Here is a 26,765-nt window from a genome sequence, read left to right on the forward strand (position 1 = left end):
TCATAAATAATTTTGAATTATGTTACTATTTTTTTTATATAAACTATAAGAAGAAACTACATTCGAAGAAATGGTATTTGAAGCACCAAAAATGAGGCAAACACATTGAACCAGGTCATTTCTGCAGCCAACAAAGATGCATTGTGGAATTATACTTCCACTAGACAACTGAAGCCAAGACCAATATTGCCTTGTAAACATCTAACGGATAAGGTACTGTCACAAAATATGCCAAATTTAAGTAAATAAAAAATAGTGAGCATATTTCAACTTTGTGTCTCAGCCGGGATACCATATTTCAAGACCCTATATCCCTTCTGCACCTATCTCCCAACACTATGGCTCCTAAACCTGTGACCACCCCCGCTGCAAGACTTGCCCTATGCACCCTCCTACCACCATCTATACCAGTCCTGCAATTGGCAAAACATATACTATCAAAGGGAGAGCTACCTGTGAAATAGGATATGTTGTGTACCATCTGTTATATAAACACTGTTCGGCCTTTTACATCTGCGTGACTACCACCAAGTTATCAGTTAGGATGAACAGGCATACGCAGAGTGTGTATCCTGGCAACACACAATATCCTGTTGCAATGCATGCCTACAACACAAGAGTTGTGACCTCGGTGCCTATTCCACAACCCGTGCCATCTGGATTCTTCCCCCAACATCGGTTTCTTAGAACTCTGCCGGTGTGAACTGGCGCTAAAATGTGTCCTCGGTTCTCACAACCCACCTGGCCATTAATTACTTCACAGTAACTATTCCTTTGTAAGGGTACCCGTGGTCTAGGGGTAGCATCTTTGATTGATAATCAAAAACGTCTTCGGTCCCGGGTTCGATCCCCGCCACTGCCTAAATTTTGATAAATAATCAGCATTGGCGGCCGAAGACTTCCGGCATAAGAAGTCAGCCTCATTCTGCCAACGGACAACTGTAAAAAGGGCCATCACAGAAGTTGGGAAGGAAAACATAGGTACAAACCAGGTAGCTGCGAAGAAACCATGGGTAACAGAAGAAATACTTCAGTTGATTGATGAAAGGAGGAAATACAAACATGTTCCGGGAAAATCAGGAATACAGAAATACAAGTTGCTGAGCAATGAAATAAATAGGAAGTGCAGAGAAGCTAAGACGAAATGGCTGCAGGAAAAATGTGAAGACATCGAAAAAGATATGATTGTCGGAAGGACAGACTCAGCATACAGGAAAGTCAAAACAACCTTTGGTGACATTATAAGCAACGGTGGTAACATTAAGAGTGCAATGGGAATTCCACAGTTAAATGCAGAGGAGAGAGCAGATAGGTGGAAAGAATACATTGAAAGCCTCTATGAGGGTGAAGATTTGTCTGATGTGCTAGGAGAAGAAACAGGAGTCGATTTAGAAGAGAGAGGGGATCCAATATTAGAATCGGAATTTAAAAGAGCTTTGGAGGACTTACGGTCAAATAAGGCAGAAGGGATAGATAACATTCCATCAGAATTTCTAAAATCATTGGGGGAAGTGGCAACAAAACGACTATTCACGTTGGTGTGTAGAATATATGAGTCTGGCGATATACCATCTGACTTTCGGAAAAGCATCATCCACACAATTCCGAAGACGGCAAGAGCTGACAAGTGCGAGAATTATCGCACAATCAGCTTAACAGCTCACGCATCGAAGCTACTTACAAGAATAATATACAGAAGAATGGAAAAGAAAATTGAGAATGCGCTAGGTGACGATCAGTTTGGCTTTAGGAAAAGTAAAGGGACGAGAGAGGCAATTCTGACGTTACGGCTAATAATGGAAGCAAGGCTAAAGAAAAATCAAGACACTTTCATAGGATTTGTCGACCTGGAAAAAGTGTTTGACAATATAAAATGGTGCAAGCTGTTCGAGATTCTGAAAAAAGTAGGGGTAAGCTATAGGGAGAGACGGGTCATATACAGTATGTACAACAACCAAGAGGGAATAATAAGAGTGGACGATCAAGAACGAAGTGCTCGTATTAAGAAGGGTGTAAGACAAGGCTGAAGCCTTTCGCCCCTACTCTTCAATCTGTACATCGAGGAAGCAATGATGGAAATAAAAGAAAGGTTCAGGAGTGGAATTAAAATACAAGGTGAAAGGATATCAATGATACGATTTGCTGATGACATTGTTATCCTGAGTGAAAGTGAAGAAGAATTAAATGATCTGCCGAACGGAATGAACAGTTTAATGAGTACACAGTATGGTTTGAGAGTAAATTGGAGAAAGACGAAGGTAATGAGAAGTAGTAGAAATGAGAACAGCGAGAAACTTAACATCAGGATTGATGGTCACGAAGTCAGTGAAGTTAAGGAATTCTGCTACCTAGGCAGTAAAATAACCATTGACAGACGGAGCAAGGAGGACATCAAAAGCAGACTCGCTATGGCAAAAAAAGGCATTTCTGGCCAAGAGAAGTCTACTAATATCAAATACCGGCCTTAATTTGAGGAAGAAATTTCTGAGGATGTACGTCTACCATTGTATGGTAGTGAAACATGGACTGTGGGAAAACCGGAACAGAAGAGAATCGAAGCATTTGAGATGTGGTGCTATAGACGAATGTTGAAAATTAGGTGGACTGATAAGGTAAGGAATGAGGGGGTTCTACGCAGAATCGGAGAGGAAAGGAATATGTGGAAAACACTGATAAGGAGAAGGGACAGGATGATAGGACATCTGCTAAGACATGAGGGAATGACTTCCATGGTACTAGAGGGAGCTGTAGAGGGCAAAAACTGTAGAGGAAAACAGAGATTGGAATACGTCAAGCAAATAATTGAGGACGTAGGTTGCAAGTGCTACTCTGAGATGAAGAGGTTAGCACAGGAAAGGAATTTGTGGTGGGCTGCATCAAACCAGTCAGTAGACTGATGACAAAAAAATTCCTTTCTTCAGTCCACTAGTTTCCTAATTTTTTTTGTTTTCCGACCTGTCTATTTTTCGTCATCCCCCTCTATCACATACAATGCACTTAGCTTTTCTCTCTTATTAATTTGTGCACAATGTGCTAGCAGTGAGCAGTGAATATCAATATAGATTTTCTATTTTTAAATAAGGGGCACTACTTTATTAATTGTATTATGATTACGTTCACTGTTAAGTGATCTCTTAGAATAGAAGATTTTGTGGTTTTTTTTATTTTATACTTTTTATACTGGCATTCATAAAAAGTTGTATGTTACCTAACCAGGCTAAGGCCTGTATTGTACAATATTTGTGCTTTTTATGGATTTGTCAGACACTCATTTAACCAAAGAAAAATTTTAACTGAAAACAGTGCATACAGCATTTTAGTCTTTATATTGGCGACACTGGTTTACTATGTACTCTAACAAAAGTGCCCTCTGCTGGAATTAAGTTTTTGTATAAATACCTGATGCAATCTGAGTATTATCAGCACATACCATGTACTCACTTGTTTAACTTGATGGTATGTATGGCTGCTATCCACGGCTATAAATATTTTATATTTTTACATTTCATGCATCATTAATACTGTATAGATTTAGTCTTAACTAACTGAACCTGGTCGCTTACACATTATTTATATTTACAACAGATCTGAAGATGGCGGTAAGCCGAAACCGGTAATAAAGTATAAAGAAATCTGTGTGATCAAGATGGCTTGTGAAAATAAAAGTGCCAAAAATAAAATGATTGCGGACTCATTTACAGACTTCATGTCTTCAATTGATAAACTTGTTGAAGCTATTGTCATGTTTGTCGATTTCAATAGGTTCTGTGAACAAGCGGGTGTGGTAGCTCTTCTCCACAATGAGAACTTCTGCGTCAGTAAATTTTATCGTGTGGTCGGTTTCTCACAGCATGTGTTCTGCCATGGTCTGCAGCCTGCACAAACTGTCAAATCACAACTCTAGCCAGAATAGTGACAATGAATATGATCATAATGTACACAAGATAGATTATAGAAGATAGATTAAGGAAAGGCAAACCTACGTTTCTAGCATTTGTAGACTTAGAGAAAGCTTTTGACAATGTTGACTGGAACACTCTCTTTCAAATTCTGAAAGTGGCAGGGGTCAAATACACGGAGCAAAATGCTATTTACAATTTGTGCAGAAACCAGATGGCAGTTACAGGGTGTATACATGGACAAGGAAAAAAAATTCCCGGGTTTTTCACGGGTTTCCCAGTTGAAAATACACTTTCTCCCCGGTGAAAATACACTTTTTCCGTGTTAAGTGACAGTATACTTTTCCTCGGCACTGTAAAACTTATCAATCCTTTGAACGTTTATGGTTTTATACACCGATGTAGAATTTCACGGCACCTTAGAAAACGAAACTTGGGAAAAAACACGTTTTGGAAATATCTTTGATGTGCAGCAACATGTACACTGCATATTTTCATGTTACGAAGGTATAGATTCAAATTCCACCAAACACCGCATGTTACTTTCCGAAGCATAGAAATCGAGACTGCAACGCGCTTTTGTAAGCCAGTCACAGCTCATGTCACGTGATCTCGCCAGCTAATGACAGCACAGGACACTGATGTAGTCAGTCAACAGCAAGATCACTCTTAAGTAGTACGAACACTCAAATAAGAAGAGTTAATGGTTTAAATTAATATACATAATGTTGCTACTAGAAAAACAAAACTTTCACATATAATATTGGTCTCGAAGATAAATAAGCTGCAAGAGAAGCTAAGCTTCCACATATAATGTTGATCTTTTTTGCGCGTGTTACACTTCAAGATACATCACACAAATGTGACAGTAAAATTTTTAATAACGACGTAAATGTCTGGTCTTCTGGGCTCGAAATTCGTCTAGATGGTCGTCCTCAAAGAGTTGATTTTGAAATGAGAGTCAAACGCTCTGTGATTTAAGGAATTCCTCGTACATTCTCACACACAGTTCATCTTGCGTAAAAGGAAATTTACTTTGAAAGTAATGCTTTTCAAATAACCATTTGCAATATTTTCCCGTGACCCGTTAGAAATTGGTTCGTTTCAGCATTTGCCAGAGAGCGCCACATAACAGTCTGTTGTGACTCGCCGATCTTTCAAAGTGCCGCTGCGCAGTTACACGCGTCCTCTACACGTGGTGCTGTCTGCTAGCCATGCAGCAGCAGCGCCACCTAAGCGGCCAGCCAGCCAGCGGCCACTAGACTCAGACTCAGTTATGATTCGACTGTTAAAGTGTACACACGTCTTACTCTGTTTACTTGATCTGTGACTTTCATGTATTGCGTCTTCCTTGAAAAATATTTGTTCAACTTGAAGTTATAACACAGGCGTCACTGCCCTTGCACAGGTATGATTACACAGCAAGCCCGCATGTTCGTACGTGTAAAACATTAAAAGACCTTGCATTATGTCATAAAAGAAACAAGACATCAGAGGATACTTCAAGAGCATTGGAATTTCGTGAACCATACTAAAATACAGAATAATAATTCGTATCCAGAATGAGATTTTCACTCTGCAGCGGAGTGTGCGCTGATATGAAACTTCCTGGCAGATTAAAACTGTGTGCCCGACCGAGACTCGAACTCGGGACCTTTGCCTTTCGCGGGCAAGTGCTCTACCAACTGAGCTACCGAAGCACGACTCACGCCCGGTACTCACAGCTTTACTTCTGCCAGTACCTCGTCTCCTACCTTCCAAACTTTACAGAAGCTCTCCTGCGAACCTTCGCAGGAGAGCTTCTGTAAAGTTTGGAAGGTAGGAGACGAGGTACTGGCAGAAGTAAAGCTGTGAGTACCGGGCGTGAGTCGTGCTTCGGTAGCTCAGTTGGTAGAGCACTTGCCCGCGAAAGGCAAAGGTCCCGAGTTCGAGTCTCGGTCGGGCACACAGTTTTAATCTGCCAGGAAGTTTCAATAATTCGTATGTTCAGAGTCGGATGTAAATTTTCTTGAGTACCAGAACCGTATTATCTCATGTTTGGTTCTTTATTATGGCATAATGCCATACGAGCTAGAAGCTGGAAAACATACACTCGAAATGCAGCGAACAGTTGAAACTAGTCAACAGTGTGAAATTAAACACTTTGTTTCAAATAAATTAACTGCCTCAGCGCAAAAGATTAATAAAAGCCAAATCCCTTTAGCAAACCGTCAAAAATAGCTTCATTGTTCTGCAAGTCGATTAATGCTCGAGTGTCAGAAAGGTGGAAATAAAACCTGAAACTAGTAACATATTTTAGCCTTCCGTAATTATGATTAATTCATTTGATAACTCCCGGCCACAAAAATCCGCTCTGTTTTCATTTAATGTGAGAGCAATAAATGAAGAGGAAATAGCAAAATTGCTAAACGTAAAAACAAATCACGTGGAGACTACCCATGTCCCCACTACAACTCAGACTGCTCTGTGCATCAACCCCGAATCTACGATATTTCCAAACCGCGGCAATACTAGATAGTGGCACCCAGCCACACATCCATAGTCAGAAGCGCAAGAAGGTACTACTCATATGCGACTCTACTGCGCAAGCGCAAGAGCCCGTCCGCAACTGCTCAAACGAATCTAATGTAAACAGCTGTCACGTCACGCTCATCGGAGGCAATTTGTCATTAGGAAGCACTGCATGTTCTTCCTAAAGCCTTTGTCACACTGTGCTGTTGGCAGACGCTTGTACGAGCACTGTGTTTTGTTGTTGTATATGGCGTACTTCCGTTGCGACTTAAGTTTTATTTTCATTTTTTTTCCTCTCCTTCATGTGTTGTTGCTGCAGCATTATTCTGCAAAAGCGGGATACAGTAATATCCTTTGTTAGAGTATTGGTTCTTACCAGTCAAAATCACAAAAATACAACCGAAAACTAAAACAAAGAAAAATTCCCGGAATTTTAAAAAATTCCCGTGTTTATCCCAGTTTTCTCAAGGGTGAAAAAATTCCCAGGTTTTTCCCGGATCTCCCGGTTGTCCCGGGTCGTATACACCCTGAGTTATAAGAGTCAGGGGCATAAAATGGAAGCAGTGATTGGGAAGGGAGTGAGACAGGGTTGTAGCCTCTCCCCGACGTTATCAAGCAAGCAGTAAAGGAAACAAAAGAAGAATTTGGAGTAGGTATTAAAATCCATGCAGAAGCAAAAAAAAACTTTGAGGTTTGCCGATGACATTGTAATTCTGTCAGAGACAAGCAAAGGACTTGGAAGAGCAGCTGAACGGAATGGACAGTGTCTTGAAAGGAGGATATAAGATGAACATCAACAAAAGCAAAACGAGGATAATGGAATGCAGTCGAATTAAGTCGGGTGATGCTGAGGGAATTAGATTAAGAAATGAGACGCTTAAAGTAGTAAAAGAGTTTTGCTATTTGGAGAGCAAAATAACTGATGATGGTCGAAGTAGAGAGGATGTAAAATGTAGACTGGCAATGTCAAGGAAAGCATTCCTGAAGAAGAGAAATTTGTTAACATTGAGTATCGATTTAAGTGTCTGGAAGTCATTTCTGAAAGTATTTGCATGGAGTGTAGCCACGTATAGAAGTGAAACATGGACGATAAATAGTTTAGACAAGAAGCTTTTGAACTGTGGTGAACAGAAGAATGCTGAAGATGATATGGGTAGATTACATAACTAATGAGGACGTATTGAATAGAATTGGGGAGGAGTTTGTGGCACAACTCGACTAGAAGAAGGGATCAGTTGGTAGGACATGTTCACCTCCCAGTACCTACTGCAACCTACATCCTTCTGAATCTGCTTAGTGCATTCATCTCTTGGTCTCCCTCTACAATTTTTACCCTCCTACCAACCGATCCCTTCTTCTAGCCAAGTTGTGCCACAAATTTCTCTTCTCCCCAATTCTATTCAATACCTCCTCATTAGTTATGTGATCTACCCATTTAATCTTCACCATTCTTCTGTAGCACCACATTTCGAAAGCTTCTATTCTCTTCTTGTCCAAACTATTTATCGTCCATGTTTCTCTGAGGCATCAAGGGATCATCAATTTAGCATTGGAGAGCAGTGTGGAGGGTAAAAATTGAAGAGGGAGACCAAGAGATGAATACACTAAGCAGATTCAGAAGGATGTAGGTTACAGCAGGTACTGGGAGATGAAGAAGCTTGCACAGGATAGAGTAGCACAGAGAGCTGCATCAAACCAGTCTCTGGACTGAAAACCACAACAACAGCAACAACAACAACAACAACAAACATACACAGAAAATGTGTTATATGAGCTGCAACACCTGACACCAGATGTGACACTTGAAAAATGTTCTGATTAGCAATGGGTCCTCTAACAGTTACATAAGAAGTGTCACAAAATCAAATACTTTCGGCACTTCTGCCATACATTCCCAGGGTGATGGGAAGAACCGGTTGTATACAGCATAAACAGAGCATAAAGACTATTTATAAACTGTCAAAGAAGATAAAAGAGGGTCGTAGATCAGCAAAGGACAAAAGGGACCCTTTTCCAATGTCATGAATATACCACATACATGTGGAGAAATCTACATCAGAATGACACCAGAATCACCAAACACAAGAGGCATTGCAAGTTGGAACAGACAGAGAAACTGGTTATGGTACAGCACATACTGTGTGACAATGACCACATAATAAAATTTGCCAACAGAGGAGTTCTCGCTGTGCAGAAGAGCTAACACACCCCATCATCCAGGGAAGCCATAGAAACCTGCAAATGTAACAGCAGCCTCAAGATGAGCAGTTCCTGGATTCCTGTACTGCAGCAAATGACCACTGTAATAAAAAGGGAAGAACCGTAATAGTAACAACATAACAACAATGGCTAAGTCCTCAGACATTTTTGTGCCAGGTGCATATAATCTGTGGCCGCAAGTTTGACTCCAGTCTGCCACCGGCAACAGAGGATGAAGCTTTAACAATGCCAGTGAAATGTTTGTGACCCTATTCTTATGTTTTAGAAGCTGAGTTAGAACATCGATGTATCGCATGTTAATTTATCTTGGATGTAACTCTGTCGCAATTAATTACCTTCCTTATGTGGAAGGTCTTGCAAAGCAGTATCTCTGTAAAACCCCGTGTAGACCTGGAAAGACTTGAACTCTTCTCCTTTGCAGCTACTATTGGTGGTAGGAAAAATGGTATCTACTGTAATTACAAAATGATGTCAACATTTCATCACTGACTGTCTTGCATTTGTTGCAATACGTGTACATATCAGAATTACTTTGTACCTTGGAGCTGAAACAATATAAGGTAAACAGAAAGTTTGTCTTGAAAGATGGCATTTCATTTTAGAACTTCCTTTGTTCAGTGCTGTTTTCATTCTCGCAGAATATGCCTGCTCCTCGACAGTCAAGACACAGCCAAGCCGCGATGTCAAATCATAATAGTCCCTGCCCACAACTGGAGAAGATATTTAATCGCTGTCAAGCCTTGCCAATTAATCGAAAAGCACACCTCTCCGTTCAACTCTGTACAAACGTGAAACAAAATGACCGCACACAGTGTGTGTTTCGTAACTTATTCTCTACCTAATACACTACTTTACTATTTGGTCACAATCATCTTTCCTCGTCATAAATAGAGGCTGTGTAATGTCGGAATATAACACTACACCAACCACTCGTGCTTGCAAAACATCGGAACCAACATCAAATAAACACTGTTCGAAGAACCCGACACAGGTGCCCTCAGATGACTTGTCAACAAGAAGCAACGAAAGCCGTAACTATTATGCGCTGTTACATTTACCAGAACTGAAAACACAACACACTGTTGGAAAAAACACACTGCTGTTGATAACGCTTTTGCACGACAGTGTCGTAAATAAACAAAATCCATCAGTTCGTGCAATAGAGACGTAACTATGAGACCTAGCTCTGTCTCGCAATAAACTAACAAGACGGACAGCCTCACATGTAGAGCAATGAGACTATTAACGAATGGAGCCGCGACTCGGACAGAACGACCGGCTCCTTTCTGCAGCAGACCCTCCCACAGTGTTACACACACTTAGCTCGAGCGCACGCACAGCTCGTACTCACCTCAGTGGCGGCGGTGCTGTTCCAGGGTGCGCTGACCGGCCGCGTGATGGCCGCCTCCAGCAGCACGGGCTCAGGGTTGCGGCGAATGCCCGCCAGCTCGTCCAAGTTCAGCCCCTGTCACAACAAAGGGCAGCCTCTCTCAATTGCATCTCCACACAGTTAACTACACTTATTTAACACGTGCATTTCTAATATTCACAATATAAAATGTATTGTGATAGAAAGCTAGACATACATCAGAAGCTGCACAGGTGAGACGCGCCAGCAGATGTGACCCGTGAGTAGCGGACTAGTTGCCGCCAGTCGCAGATCGCATCTTCCGGTTGGGATTATGTATTTGTCAATTTCTCTACTGGTCTGAACGGTCAGACATTTGGTGGCTGTGTGAAGGAGACAGGTTCAATTCCCGGAACTGCCATGGACTGGAATGGGATACTCTCCACCTCGTCACCGACCGAGGAGCTACTCGCAGGAGAAGGTCCGAGATCTGCATTGCCGACGACGGCTGGGAGAGCAGTGTGTTGACCCCTCATCTCCCCGTAACATATCCTGATGATGTCACCGGCACAGGATAACGTGGCAGTCAGTAGGTCCCAATTTCCCAACTGGCCCATACGACAAGAGGGCGGTGGAGATATCTGCATTTACAACTACGTCTATGCTCTGCAAAGCACCATGAAGTGCATGGCAAAGGGTACAGCCCATTGTGCCAGTTATTAACCAGCGTTTCTTCCCATTCCATTTGCATATCGAGCATGGCAAGATCGATTGATTGAATGAATGCCTCTGTACATGGACTAACTATGCTAATCTTATCCTCATAATCCCTATGTGAGCAGTACGTAGTGGGTTGTAATATCCAGAATGAGAGCTACTGTAAAGTTTGGAAGGTAGGAGACAAGGTACTGGCAGAAGTAAAGCTGTGAGGCCAGGGTGTGAGTCGTGCTTGGGTAGCTCAGATGGTAGAGCACTTGCCCGCGAATGACAAAGGTCTCGAGTTCAAGTCTTGGTCCGGCACACAGTTTTAATCTGCCAGGAAGTTTCATAACAGCACACACTCCACTGCAGAGTGAAAATCTCATTCTGGATCTTCAGAGAGTGACTTCTGTTACTTAGAAGCTCATTGAAAATACATAAGCACGATCTCCATTTCCTGCACAGGCCAAACTGCACAGAAGATGAAGTCCACGAAAGCAAGAAAGAATACATCAACAGGAGAGAGATATTCCAGATAAGCATGTCAGTAATTCCAGAACAAATTCCCTCCGATCATTCATGAAGTACAGCAGGGAACGTCCCACTTTTCTTACCTTTTGATTCACAAGGTGGCCACTGAGTCTACATAATGCAGCATAGTATGTCTTTAGTCTGTGCACATTTATTTAACTTTAACCATGGACCTTGCCATTGGTGGGGAGGCTTGCGTGCCTCAGTGACACAGATAGCCGTACCGTAGGTGCAACCACAGTGGAGGGGTATCTGTTGAGAGACCAGACAAATGCGTGGTTCCTGAAGAGGGGCAGCAGCCTTTTCAGTAGTTGCAGGGGCAACAGTCTGGATGATTGACTGATCTGGCCTTGTAACAATAACCAAAACGGCCTTGCTGTGCTGGTACTGCGAATGGCTGAAAGCAAGGGGAAACTACGGCCGTAATTTTTCCCGAGGGCATGCAGCTTTACTGTATGATTAAATGATGATGGCGTCCTCTTGGGTAAAATATTCCGGAGGTAAAATAGTCCCCCATTCGGATCTCCGGGCGGGGACTACTCAAGAGGATGACGTAATCAGGAGAAAGAAAACTGGCGTTCTACGGATCAGAGAGTGGAATGTCAGATCCCTTAACTGGGCAGGTAGGTTAGAAAATTTAAAACGGGAAATGGATAGGTTAAAGTTAGATATAGTGGGAATGAGTGAAGTTCGGTGGCAGGAGGAACAAGACATTTGGTCAGGCGAATACAGGATTATAAATACAAAATCAAATAGGGGTAATGCAGGTGTGGTTTAATAATGAATAAAAAAAAATAGGAGTGCGGGTAAGCTACTAAAAACAGCATAGTGAACGCATTACTGTAGCCAAGATCGGCACAAAGCCCACACCTACTACAGTAGTACAAGTTTATATGCCAACTAGCTCTGCAGATGACGAAGAAATTGAAGAAATTTATGATGAAATAAAAGAAATTATTCAGATAGTGAAGGGAGACGAAAATTTAATAGTCATGGGTGACTGGAATTCGGTAGTAGGAAAGGGGAGAGAAGGAAACGTAGTAGGTGACTATGGATTGGGGCTAAGAAATGAAAGAGGAAGCCGTCTGGTAGAATATTGCACAGAGAACAACTTAATCATAGCTAACACTTGGTTCAAGAACCATAAAAGAAGGTTGTATACATGGAAGAAGCCTGGAGATACTGACAGGTTTCAGATAGATTATATAATGGTAAGACAGAGATTTAGGGACCAGGTTTTAAATTGTAAGACATTTCCAGGGGCAGATGTGGACTCTGACCACAATCAATTGGTTATGAACTGTAGATTAAAACTGAAGAAACTGCAAAAAGATCGGAATTTAAGGAGATGGGACCTGGATAAACTGACTAAACCAGAGGTTGTACAGAGTTTCAGGGAGAGCATAAGGGAACAATTGACAGGAATTGGGGAAAGAAATACAGTAGAAGAAGAATGGGTAGCTTTGAGGAATGAAGCAGTGAAGGCAGCAGAGGATCAAGTAGGTAAAAAGACGAGGGCTAGTAGATCTCCATGTGTAACAGAAGAAATATTGAATTTCACTGATGAAAGGAGAAAATATAAAAATGCGGTAAATGAAGCAGGCAAAAAGGGATACAAATGTCTAAAAAATGTGATTGACAGGAAGTGCAAAATAGCTAAGCAGGGATAGCTGGGGAACAAATGTAAGGATGTAGAGGCTTATCTCACTAGGGGTAAGATAGATACTGCCTACAGGAAAATTAGAGAGACCTTTGGAGAAAAGAGAACCACTTGTATGAGTATCAAGAGCTCAGATGGAAACCCAGTTCTAAGCAAAGAAGGGAAAGCAGAAAGGTGGAAGGTGGAAGGAGTATATAGAGGGTCTATACAAGGGTGATGTACTTGAGGACAATATTATGGAAATGGAAGAGGATGTAGATGAAGATGAAATGGGAGATATGATATGGCGTGAAGAGTTTGACAGAGCACTGAAAGACCTGAGTCGAAACAAGGCCCCGGGAGTAGACAACATTCCATTAGAACTACTGACGGCCTTGGGAGAGCCAGTCCTGACAAAACTCTACCATTTGGTGAGCAAAATGTATGAGACAGGCGAAATACCCTCAGACTTCAAGAAGAATATAATAATTCAAATCCCAAAGAAAGCAGGTGTTGACAGATGTGAAAATTACCGAACAATCAGTTTAATAAGCCACAGCTGCAAAATACTAACGCGAATTCTTTACAAATGAATGTAAAAACTAGTAGAAGCCGACCTCGGGGAAGATCAGTTTGGATTCCATAGAAATATTGGAACACGTGAGGCAATACTGACCTTACGACTTATCTTAGAAGCTAGATTAAGGAAAGGCAAACCTACGTTTCTAGCATTTGTAGACTTAGAGAAAGCTTTTGACGATGTTGACTGGAATAATCTCTTTCAAATTCTTAAGGTGCCAGGGGTCAAATAAAGGGAGCGAAAGGTTATTTACAATTTGTACAGAAACCAGATGGCAGTTATAAGAGTCGAGGGGCATGAAAGGGAAGCAGTGGTTGGGAAGAGAGTGAGACAGGGTTGTAGCCTATCCCTGATATTATCCAATCTATATACTGAGCAAGTAGTGAAGGAAACAAAAAAAAAAATTTGGAGTAGGTATTAAAGTCCATGGAGAAGAAATAAAAACTTTGAGGTTTGCCGATGACATTGTAATTCTGTCAGAGACGGCAAAGGACTTGGAAGAACAGCTGAACAGAATGGATAGTGTCTTGAAAGGAGGATATAAGATGAACATCAACAAAAACAAAACGAGGATAATGGAATGTAGTCGAATTAACTCGGGTGACGCTGAGGGAATTAGATTAGGAAATGACACACTTAAAGTAGTAAAGGAGTTTTGCTATTTGGGGAGCAAAATAACTCATGATGGTCGAAGTAGAGAGGATATAAAATGTAGACTGGCAATGGCAAAGAAAGCGTTTCTGAAGAAGAGGAATTTGTTAACATCGAGTATAGATTTAAGTGTCAGGAAGTCGTTTCTGAAAGTATTTGTATGGAGTGTAGCCATGTATGGAAGTGAAACGTGGACGATAAATAGTTTGGACGAGAAGAAAATAGAAACTTTCGAAATGTGGAGCTACACAAGAATGCTGAAGATTAGATGGGTAGATCAGATAACTAATGAGGAGGTATTGAACAGAATTGGGGAGAAGAGGAGTTTGTGGCACAACTTGGCTAGAAGAAGGGACCGGTTGGTAGGACATGTTCTGAGGCATAACAAGGGATCACCAATTTAGTATTGGAGGGCAGCGTGGAGGGTAAAAATCGTAGACTAAGAGATGAATGCACTAAGCAGATTCGAAAGGATGTAGGTTGCAGTAGGTAATGGGAGATGAAGAAGCTTGCACAGGGTAGCTGTGGAGAGCTGCATCAAACCTGTCTTGGGACTGAAGACCAGAACAACAACAACAAATTCTTTGGAAAAGTTCTCTTTTCATTTTTCGTTATTGACACCATACGCTTTTACATCTATCAGTTTACTAATGTTAGGAAAGATATAAGAGAAAGACTACCACATATCCATGGACGACTGGCATGTAGCACACGCAAACACACAGAAGAAAACCGTTAACACTCGGCTTTAGAGCTCTTGCTGTTTTTCTAGTGTGAATACACACATTCGCACACACAACCTCACAGCTGTACTTATTTCAAGTTACTTGTTGAATCTGAAGTGTGATGCCTTTCAAAAAGAAATCCACAATTGTGTTTCTTTATTCTTAAAATTAGGTTAGGCAAGTGTTAAATTCTCTCTCTCTCTCTCTCTCTCTCTCTCTCTCTCTCTCTCACACACACACACACACACACACACACACAGTTTCCTCCTTAGAGGTACGGCTCAGGTGATGAAAAGATGTATGTGTGGGCAGCTGAAAATGGGCTTTTTGTATGACTTGAGAAAGAATTGAGATGACAGGGGAAGTTCTTTCAATACTGCACTCTGAATTTTTTTCATTTTTACACATTTTTACAGTACTCCCCATATGTACATGTTTTCACTGCAGAAGAATAACAAAACAGGTCATAAATTTCACATTTTTAGTTCTAATCTAAATTCTCACTTGGCTGTATTCTGAATTCCAAAATACATGAGAAGCAGCCCCTGCGCAACCTGGCTGTTACCTACTATCGACCGAACCAACAGTGATGATGCAGAGACGGCACACGGCAATGATCCATTTAGTTGACGAGTCTGGGCAGCGAGTACACATAATAACACAGCTAACGTAACCTACATAGATCACTGGGCCACTGATCATGATATTGTGCATAAGAATGGAACAGACAGCTCGGCTGAACAACAGCCAAAGAAGACAAACATCGAGACATTAAAGAGTTGCTACTCTATAATTCCTTACAATAAGTTGTGGTATTTCATTTTCCTACAACTTATTATGTTCAAGGAAATGATGAGACATTCATTAACACAACTGCGCAGAATGTAAGTCTGTTGAAATTATAATATTAATACACCAGCAACATGACATGAGCGGCATTTTACACTTCAGTGATAACAAAGAGCCAAATTTGATTTTCTTAATAGTTAGCCGCTTCTTGTTTTGAAGTCTTCGAACCTGCAATCAAAAATATATGAGAATGAGAGAGTAAAACCCTTTGGTCGGTCTGAATAGAGCACGTTTTAGTGGGTAGTATCCTGCTGGTTTCCCCTCCAAATTTTGAATCATTTACAGGAATTTCCATGCCAACCAGCATAGATTGCAAAAACATCAATCGTGTAAAACCCAACTTCCACTTTTCTCAGAAGCCATACTGAAAGCTTTGGATCAAAGCAATGAGGTATTTCTTGATTTCCTAAAAGCATTTGACTCAGAGCACATCTACGCTTATTGTCAAAAGTATGATCGTATGATGTATCATATAAATTTGTGACTGGACTGAGGACTTAACAGTAGGGACGATGCAGGATGTTACCTTGGATGGATAGGCATCACAGGACGTAAAAGTAACTTCTGGTGTGCCGCAGGGAAGTTTGTTGGAACCCTTGCTATTCATGCTATATATTAATAATCTTGCTGACAATATTGATAGTAAGCTCAGACTTTCTGTAGATGATGCAGTTATGTATAAATATTCAGTCACATCTTGATAAGATTTCAAAGTGGTGCAGAGATTGGCAACTTGCTTTGAATGTTCAGAAATGCAAAATTGCGCACCTCACAAAACAAAAAAAAATAGTGTCCTATTACTATAATTTCAATGAGTCTCAGTTGGAAGTGGCCAAATAATACATATACCTGGGTGTAGCACTTTGCAGGGATAGTTAATAGAAAGATTATTTTGGATCAGCTGTGGGTAAAGCAGATGGTAGATTTTGGTTTATTGGTTGAATACTGGGTAAGTGCAATCAGTCTACAAAGGAGAGCGCTTACAAATAACTCACGTGACCCATTCTAGAATTTTGCTCAAGTGTGTGGGACCCATACCAAGAAGGATAAACATGTGGTTATGACCATATACAGATAAGGGCAGCACGAATGGCCACAGGTTTTAGTTTGACCTGTGGGAAAGTGACACAGAGATACTGAAGAAACTGAGAAGGTAGACTCTTGAAGATGGAAGTACACTATGCCAAGGACATCTACTAACAAAGTTTCAAGAACCGGCTTTAAATAATGAGTCTACAAATATATAACAACACCTTACGTATCGCTCACATAGGGATCGTGAGGACAGGATTAGAATAATTACAGCATGCTCAGAGGCAGTCAAACACCTATTCTTTCTGCACTCCATATGTGACTGGAACAGTAAAAAATTCTAACAATTGGTACCACGCGATGCAGCATCTCCCACGCACTTCGTGATGGTTTGCAGAGTATGGAGGTAGATGTAGAATCTTGCAGTTTCATGTGAACACAGAACAATGGTGTAAGTGGGAATTTCTCAAGCAGAAATATCGTCACTGGAGATGAAATAAGCAAAAAGTGGCCGAATCCGAGAGTGGAAAATATTGTCCAGATGTTATGCAACAAGATCCGTTTCCTTTATCTGCCTGCCTACCACTGTACGCTTTGGCTATGCAGTGGGTGGCTGCCTTCAATTATTCCATAGTCCAAATCCACCTACTTGAAGAAAACATTTGATGGAAAACTCTTATCACATATTTTCAAGTCATAAGTGACTTAGTATTGGAGACAGAAAGAAGACATACTCCATGTGAGTTGTTATAATAGTAGTAGCACAGAAAATAAAAAGATCACCAACAGCTTGCATAGAACCCAGAATACAGTCATAAGAGTCAAAGGATATGCAAAGGAAGTATTGATGGAGAAGGGAGTGAGACAGTGTTGTAGCTAATCCTTGATGTTTTTCAGTCTGAACGTTGAGGAAGCTGTGGAGAAAACCAATGAGAAATTTGGAAACAGAATAAAAGTTTAGGGAGAAGAAATGAAAACTTTGAGGCTTGCCGATGACATTTCAGTTCTGTCGCATGTAGCAAAGCATTTGGAAAAACAGTTCAAAGGAGTGAATACTGCCTCAAAAAGGGACTATAAGATGAATATAAAAGAAGTGAAATAGTGGTAATGGAATGTAGTCAATTTTAATTGGGAGGTGCTGAAAGAATTAAATTAGGGAATGAGTCACTACAGATAGATGATTTTTGCTGTTTGGGAATCAAAACAACAGTTGATGACCAAAACAGAGAAGATATAAAATGTAGAATGCCTGTAGCTAGGAAAGTATTACTGAAAAAGAGGATCTGCAAATATCTAATACAAATTAAACTGTTAGGAATCTGTATGGAGTGTAGCCTTGTACAGAAGTGAATTTTCTGCTACAGAAGAATGCTGAAGATTAGATCTACATCTAAATACATACTCTGCAAGCCACCGTGTGGTACTTCCTGAGGGTACCCCATACCACTACAAGCCATTTCCTTTTCTGTTCCACACACAAATAGAGCAAGGGAAAAAACAGTTGCCTACATGCCTCCGTACAAGCCCTAATTTCTCTTATGTTATCTTCGCAGTTCTTACTCGAAATGTACACTGACAGCAGTAGAATCATTCTGCAGCCGGCTATAAATGCTGGTTCTCTAAATTTCCTTAATGTTTCGCAAAAAGAATGTCAACTTCCCACCAGGGGCCTGTGATGGTACATCACATAAATATTGACTTTTTAGTGGTTGTAAATCGTAGTTTACGTATTTTATGAATATAATTAGTGTAAAAGATATGTTCTTGAAACAACTGATATGCAGCGATAGCATCTTTACTTAATGCCTATGAAAATAAGAAAGGATTGAAAGAGACGTGATTGTACGGCCGAGGAGGAAGGACGTATTTTGTGGTACACACACTGTTTTGTTTCGCTATACGGAAGGCAGCCATTCAGCGGCTACACATATTTCATGTAAGTTATTTGTATTTATTGCTAAAATAAACTTGTTATTATTATTACAAAATGAATTTCTTTGTAATAGTTGTCACCTCAAATGCTTACAGTGGCTAATTATTTTTAATAAGCATTTTTTCAGTAATTTGCGCTGCGAAAAGCTCATCTTCCGATGCAGCCTCTGGTCGGCCTTTACGCGCCGAACTATTAATTTATTTTTCAGTGTTAACAGTAACTGTAAATGTGAGAGATTTCGTTATAAGAACATTTTTAAAATTGCAACAGATAATTAATTTACGTTGAAGTTCACGTTTTTAAACTACAAAGATTCCATGAGTTCAGTAACTTTTATCTTGGCCGCTCCACGGCAACAATCGAAATTCTCTCAAGCCTTGCTTTGCAGTCATTAAACAGAAATTAACAAAATTACATTCAATTCAGTTAACGGCAACTATATTTTAGTCATCATGTTCAAAATCTAAAGTTGGTACATGAGTAACTGAGGCCCCTCAAGAACCCGTTTAATATTTACTTATGCACGTAAGTAAAAGTGATAAGAAAAGACACTATCCCTGAGAGAAAGAAGCATGTTGATAAATTAAAAATATATAAACTCACAGTGAAGAAGAACTCCAGAATTTCCTCTCCAACCTCAACTCCTTTGGTTCCATCAGATTCACCTGGTCCTACTCTAAATCCCATGCCACTTTCCTTGACGTTGACCTCCACCTGTCCAATGGCCAGCTTCACACGTCCGTCCACATCAAACCCACCAACAAGCAACAGTACCTCCATTATGACAGCTGCCACCCATTCCACATCAAACGGTCCCTTCCCTACAGCCTAGGTCTTCGTGGCAAACGAATCTGCTCCAGTCCGGAATCCTTGAATCATTACACCAACAACCTGAAAACAGCTTTTGCATCCCGTAACTACCCCCCCGACCTGGTACAGAAGCAAATAACCAGAGCCACTTCCTCATCTCCTCAAACCCGGAACCTTCCACAGAAGAACCCCAAAAGTGCCCCACTTGTGACAGGATACTTTCCGGGACTGGATCAGATTCTGAAAGTGACTCTCCAGCAGGGATACGACTTCCTCAAATCCTGCCCTGAAATGAGATCCATCCTTCATGAAATCCTCCCCACTCCACCAAGAGTGTCTTTCCGCCGTCCACCTAACCTTCGTAACCTCTTAGTTCATCCCCATGAAATCCCCAAACCACCTTCCCTACCCTCTGGCTCCTACCCCTGTAACCGCCCCCGGTGTAAAACCTGTCCCATGCACCCTCCCACCACCACCTACTCCAGTCCTGTAAGCCGGAAGGTGTACACAATCAAAGGCAGAGCCACGTGTGAAAGCACCCACGTGATTTACCAACTGACCTGCCTACACTGTGAAGCGTTCTATGTGGGAATGACCAGCAACAAACTGTCCATTCACATGAATGGACACAGGCAGACAGTGTTTGTTGGTAATGAGGATCACCCTGTGGCTAAACATGCCTTGGTGCAGGGCCAGCACATCTTGGCACAGTGTTACACCGTCCGGGTTATCTGGATATTTCCCACTAACACCAACCTGTCAGAGCTCCGGAGATGGGAACTTGCCCTTCAGCATATCCTCTCTTCTCGCTATCCGCCAGGCCTCAATCTCCGCTAATTTCTAATTTCAATCTGCCGCCGCTCATACCTCACCTGTCTTTCAACATCATCTTTGCCTCTGTACTTCCGTCCCGACTGACACCTCTGCCCAAACTCTTTGCCTTTACAAATGTCTGCTTGTGTCTGTGTATATGCGGATGGATATGTGTGTGTGTGCGAGTGTATACCTGTCCTTTTTTTCCCCTAAGGTAAGTTTTTCCGCTCCCGGGATTGGAATGACTCCTTACCCTCTCCCTTAAAACCCATATCCTTTTCTCTTTCCTTCTCCTTCCCTCTTTCCTGACGAGGCAACCGTTGGTTGCGAAAGCTAGATTTTTTTGTGTGTATGTTTGTGTGTCTATCGACCTGCCAGCGCTTTTGTTTGGTAAGTCTCATCATCTTTCTTTTTAAATATTATATATATATATATATATATATATATATATATATATATATATATATATATATATATTTAAAAAGAAAGATGATGAGACTTACCAAACAAAAGCGCTGGCAGGTCGATAGACACACAAACAAACACACAAAATCTAGCTTTCGCAACCAATGGTTGCCTCGTCAGGAAAGAGGGAAGGAGAGGGAAAGACAAAAGGATTTGGGTTTTAAGGGAGAGGGTAAGGAGTCATTCCAATCCCGGGAGCGGAAAGACTTACCTTAGGGGGAAAAAAGGACAGGTATACACTCGCACACACACACATATCCATCCTCATATACACAGACACAAGCAGACATTTGTAAAGGCAAAGAGTTTGGGCAGAGATGTCAGTCGGGGCGGATGTACAAAGGCAAAGATGATGTTGAAAGACAGGTGAGGTACGAGCGGCGGCAAATTGAAATTAGAAATTAGCGGAGATTGAGGCCTGGCGGATAGCGAGAAGAGAGGATATGCTGAAGGGCAAGTTCCCATCTCCGGAGTTCTGACAGGTTGGTGTTAGTGGGAAGTATCCAGATAACCCGGACGGTGTAACACTGTGCCAAGATGTGCTGGCCGTGCACCAAGGCATGTTTAGCCACAGGGTGATCCTCATTACCAACAAACACTGTCTGCCTGTGTCCATTCATGCGAATGGACAGTTTGTTGCTGGTCATTCCCACATAGAACGCTTCACAGTGTAGGCAGGTCAGTTGGTAAATCACGTGGGTGCTTTCACACGTGGCTCTGCCTTTGATCGTGTACACCTTCCGGGTTACAGGACTGGAATAGGTGGTGGTGGGAGGGTGCATGGGACAGGTTTTACACCGGGGGCGGTTACAGGGGTAGGAGCCAGAGGGTAGGGAAGGTGGTCTGGGGATTTCATAGGGATGAACTAAGAGGTTGCGAAGGTTAGGTGGACGGCGGAAAGACACTCTTGGTGGAGTGGGGAGGATTTCATGAAGGATGGATCTCATTTCAGGGCAGGATTTGAGGAAGTCGTATCCCTGCTTGAGAGCCACATTCAGAATCTGATCCAGTCCCGGAAAGTATCCTGTCACAAGTGGGGCACTTTTGGGGTTCTTCTGTGGAAGGTTCCGGGTTTGAGGAGATGAGGAAGTGGCTCTGGTTATTTGCTTCTGTGCCAGGTCGGGAGGGTAGTTACGGGATGCAAAAGCGGTTTTCAGGTTGTTGGTGTAATGGTTCAAGGATTCCGGACTGGAGCAGATTCGTTTGCCACGAAGACCTAGGCTGTAGGGAAGGGACCGTTTGATGTGGAATGGGTGGCAGCTGTCATAATGGAGGTACTGTTGCTTGTTGGTGGGTTTGATGTGGACGGACGTGTGAAGCTGGCCATTGGACAGGTGGAGGTCAACGTCAAGGAAAGTGGCATGGGATTTGGAGTAGGACCAGGTGAATCTGATGGAACCAAAGGAGTTGAGGTTGGAGAGGAAATTCTGGAGTTCTTCTTCACTGTGAGTCCAGATCATGAAAATGTCATCAATAAATCTGTACCAAACTTCGGGTTGGCAGGCCTGGGTGACCAAGAAGGCTTCCTCTAAGCGACCCATGAATAGGTTGGCATACGAGGGGGCCATCCTGGTACCCATGGCTGTTCCCTTTAATTGTTGGTATGTCTGGCCTTCAAAAGTGAAGAAGTTGTGGGTCAGGATGAAGCTGGCTAAGGTAATGAGGAAAGAGGTTTTAGGTAGGGCGGCAGGTGATCGGCGTGAAAGGAAGTGCTCCATCGCAGCGAGGCCCTGGACATGCGGAATATTTGTGTATAAGGAAGTGGCATCAATGGTTACAAGGATGGTTTCCGGGGGTAACAGACTGGGTAGGGATTCCAGGCGTTCGAGAAAGTGGTTGGTGTCTTTGATGAAGGATGGGAGACTGCATGTAATGGGTTGAAGGTGTTGATCTACGTAGGCAGAGATGCGTTCGGTGGGGGCTTGGTAACCAGCTACAATGGGACGGCCGGGATGATTGGGTTTGTGAATTTTGGGAAGAAGGTAGAAGGTAGGGGTGCGGGGTGTTGGTGGGGTCAGGAGGTTGATGGAGTCGGGTGAAAGGTTTTGTAGGGGGCCTAAGGTTCTGAGGATTCCTTGAAGCTCCGCCTGGACATCAGGAATGGGATTGCCTTGGCAAACTTTGTAAGTAGTGTTGTCTGAAAGCTGACGCAGTCCCTCAGTCACATACTCCCGACGATCAAGTACCACAGTTGTGGAACCCTTGTCCGCCGGAAGAATGACGATGGATCGGTCAGCCTTCAGATCACGGATAGCCTGGGCTTCAGCAGTGGTGATGTTGGGAGTAGGATTAAGGTTTTTTAAGAAGGATTGAGAGGCAAGGCTGGAAGTCAGAAATTCCTGGAAGGTTAGGAGAGGGTGATTTTGAGGAAGAGGAGGTGGGTCCCGCTGTGACGGAGGACGGAACTGTTCCAGGCATGGTTCAATTTGGATAGTGTCTTGGGGAGTTGGATCATTAGGAGTAGGATTAGGATCATTTTTCTTCGTGGCAAAGTGATATTTCCAGCAGAGAGTACGGGTGTAGGACAGTAAATCTTTGACGAGGGCTGTTTGGTTAAATCTGGGAGTGGGGCTGAAGGTGAGGCCTTTGGATAGGACAGAGGTTTCGGATTGGGAGAGAGGTTTGGAGGAAAGGTTAACTACTGAATTGGGGTGTTGTGGTTCCAGATTGCGTTGATTGGAATTTTGAGGTTTTGGAGGGAGTGGAGCTGGAAGTGGGAGATTGAGTAGATGGGAGAGACTGGGTTTGTGTGCAATGAGAGGAGGTTGAGGTTTGCTGGAAAGGTTGTGAAGGGTGAGTGAGTTGCCTTTCCGGAGGTGGGAAACCAGGAGATTGGATAGTTTTTTAAGGTGGAGGGTGGCATGCCACCCTCCACCTTAAAAAACTATCCAATCTCCTGGTTTCCCACCTCCGGAAAGGCAACTCACTCACCCTTCACAACCTTTCCAGCAAACCTCAACCTCCTCTCATTGCACACAAACCCAGTCTCTCCCATCTACTCAATCTCCCACTTCCAGCTCCACTCCCTCCAAAACCTCAAAATTCCAATCAACGCAATCTGGAACCACAACACCCCAATTCAGTAGTTAACCTTTCCTCCAAACCTCTCTCCCAATCCGAAACCTCTGTCCTATCCAAAGGCCTCACCTTCAGCCCCACTCCCAGATTTAACCAAACAGCCCTCGTCAAAGATTTACTGTCCTACACCCGTACTCTCTGCTGGAAATATCACTTTGCCACGAAGAAAAATGATCCTAATCCTACTCCTAATGATCCAACTCCCCAAGACACTATCCAAATTGAACCATGCCTGGAACAGTTCCGTCCTCCGTCACAGCGGGACCCACCTCCTCTTCCTCAAAATCACCCTCTCCTAACCTTCCAGGAATTTCTGACTTCCAGCCTTGCCTCTCAATCCTTCTTAAAAAACCTTAATCCTACTCCCAACATCACCACTGCTGAAGCCCAGGCTATCCGTGATCTGAAGGCTGACCGATCCATCGTCATTCTTCCGGCGGACAAGGGTTCCACAACTGTGGTACTTGATCGTCGGGAGTATGTGACTGAGGGACTGCGTCAGCTTTCAGACAACACTACTTACAAAGTTTGCCAAGGCAATCCCATTCCTGATGTCCAGGCGGAGCTTCAAGGAATCCTCAGAACCTTAGGCCCCCTACAAAACCTTTCACCCGACTCCATCAACCTCCTGACCCCACCAACACCCCGCACCCCTACCTTCTACCTTCTTCCCAAAATTCACAAACCCAATCATCCCGGCCGTCCCATTGTAGCTGGTTACCAAGCCCCCACCGAACGCATCTCTGCCTACGTAGATCAACACCTTCAACCCATTACATGCAGTCTCCCATCCTTCATCAAAGACACCAACCACTTTCTCGAACGCCTGGAATCCCTACCCAGTCTGTTACCCCCGGAAACCATCCTTGTAACCATTGATGCCACTTCCTTATACACAAATATTCCGCATGTCCAGGGCCTCGCTGCGATGGAGCACTTCCTTTCACGCCGATCACCTGCCGCCCTACCTAAAACCTCTTTCCTCATTACCTTAGCCAGCTTCATCCTGACCCACAACTTCTTCACTTTTGAAGGCCAGACATACCAACAATTAAAGGGAACAGCCATGGGTACCAGGATGGCCCCCTCGTATGCCAACCTATTCATGGGTCGCTTAGAGGAAGCCTTCTTGGTCACCCAGGCCTGCCAACCCGAAGTTTGGTACAGATTTATTGATGACATTTTCATGATCTGGACTCACAGTGAAGAAGAACTCCAGAATTTCCTCTCCAACCTCAACTCCTTTGGTTCCATCAGATTCACCTGGTCCTACTCCAAATCCCATGCCACTTTCCTTGACGTTGACCTCCACCTGTCCAATGGCCAGCTTCACACGTCCGTCCACATCAAACCCACCAACAAGCAACAGTACCTCCATTATGACAGCTGCCACCCATTCCACATCAAACGGTCCCTTCCCTACAGCCTAGGTCTTCGTGGCAAACGAATCTGCTCCAGTCCGGAATCCTTGAACCATTACACCAACAACCTGAAAACCGCTTTTGCATCCCGTAACTACCCTCCCGACCTGACACAGAAGCAAATAACCAGAGCCACTTCCTCATCTCCTCAAACCCGGAACCTTCCACAGAAGAACCCCAAAAGTGCCCCACTTGTGACAGGATACTTTCCGGGACTGGATCAGATTCTGAATGTGGCTCTCAAGCAGGGATACGACTTCCTCAAATCCTGCCCTGAAATGAGATCCATCCTTCATGAAATCCTCCCCACTCCACCAAGAGTGTCTTTCCGCCGTCCACCTAACCTTCGCAACCTCTTAGTTCATCCCTATGAAATCCCCAGACCACCTTCCCTACCCTCTGGCTCCTACCCCTGTAACCGCCCCCGGTGTAAAACCTGTCCCATGCACCCTCCCACCACCACCTATTCCAGTCCTGTAACCCGGAAGGTGTACACGATCAAAGGCAGAGCCACGTGTGAAAGCACCCACGTGATTTACCAACTGACCTGCCTACACTGTGAAGCGTTCTATGTGGGAATGACCAGCAACAAACTGTCCATTCGCATGAATGGACACAGGCAGACAGTGTTTGTTGGTAATGAGGATCACCCTGTGGCTAAACATGCCTTGGTGCACGGCCAGCACATCTTGGCACAGTGTTACACCGTCCGGGTTATCTGGATACTTCCCACTAACACCAACCTGTCAGAACTCCGGAGATGGGAACTTGCCCTTCAGCATATCCTCTCTTCTCGCTATCCGCCAGGCCTCAATCTCCGCTAATTTCTAATTTCAATTTGCCGCCGCTCGTACCTCACCTGTCTTTCAACATCATCTTTGCCTTTGTACATCCGCCCCGACTGACATCTCTGCCCAAACTCTTTGCCTTTACAAATGTCTGCTTGTGTCTGTGTATATGAGGATGGATATGTGTGTGTGTGCGAGTGTATACCTGTCCTTTTTTCCCCCTAAGGTAAGTCTTTCCGCTCCCGGGATTGGAATGACTCCTTACCCTCTCCCTTAAAACCCAAATCCTTTTGTCTTTCCCTCTCCTTCCCTCTTTCCTGACGAGGCAACCATTGGTTGCGAAAGCTAGATTTTGTGTGTTTGTTTGTGTGTCTATCGACCTGCCAGCGCTTTTGTTTGGTAAGTCTCATCATCTTTCTTTTTAAATATATTTTTCCCACGTGGAATGTTTCCCTCTATTATATATATATATATATATATATATATATATATATATATAGTAATTTTTTTTTTGTATATAACGAATAACTTATGCCACCGACGTCACAGGCCTCATCTGAATTCCTGAAGCATCCCTGTAACACTTGCATGTTGTTTGAACCTACTGATAACAAATCTAGTGAGTCACCTCTGAATCGCTTCAATGTCTTCCTTGATCCGACCTCGTACAGGTCCCTAAGACTCTAGCAGTACTCATGAAGAGGTTGCACTAGCGCTCTGTATGCAGTATCCTTTACAGATGAACCACACTTTCCTAAAATTATCCCAATAAA

At 43.0% G+C, this 26,765-nt stretch overlaps 1 protein-coding gene across 2 annotated transcripts in view; it reads right to left on the reverse strand.

The window, feature by feature from the left end:
• Nucleotides 1–26,765, reverse strand: part of LOC126108470 (exosome component 10) — a 219,304-nt gene that overhangs the window by 140,934 nt on the left and 51,605 nt on the right. For both annotated transcript variants that reach the window (XM_049913717.1, XM_049913716.1), the window contains exon 4: nucleotides 9,982–10,095. In XM_049913717.1, the coding sequence (XP_049769674.1) occupies nucleotides 9,982–10,095 (114 nt within the window). The remainder of the gene's footprint in view (nucleotides 1–9,981; nucleotides 10,096–26,765) is intronic.

Source organism: Schistocerca cancellata, chromosome 11, assembly GCF_023864275.1.
Source record: "Schistocerca cancellata isolate TAMUIC-IGC-003103 chromosome 11, iqSchCanc2.1, whole genome shotgun sequence".
NCBI classification, from domain to species: domain Eukaryota; kingdom Metazoa; phylum Arthropoda; class Insecta; order Orthoptera; family Acrididae; genus Schistocerca; species Schistocerca cancellata.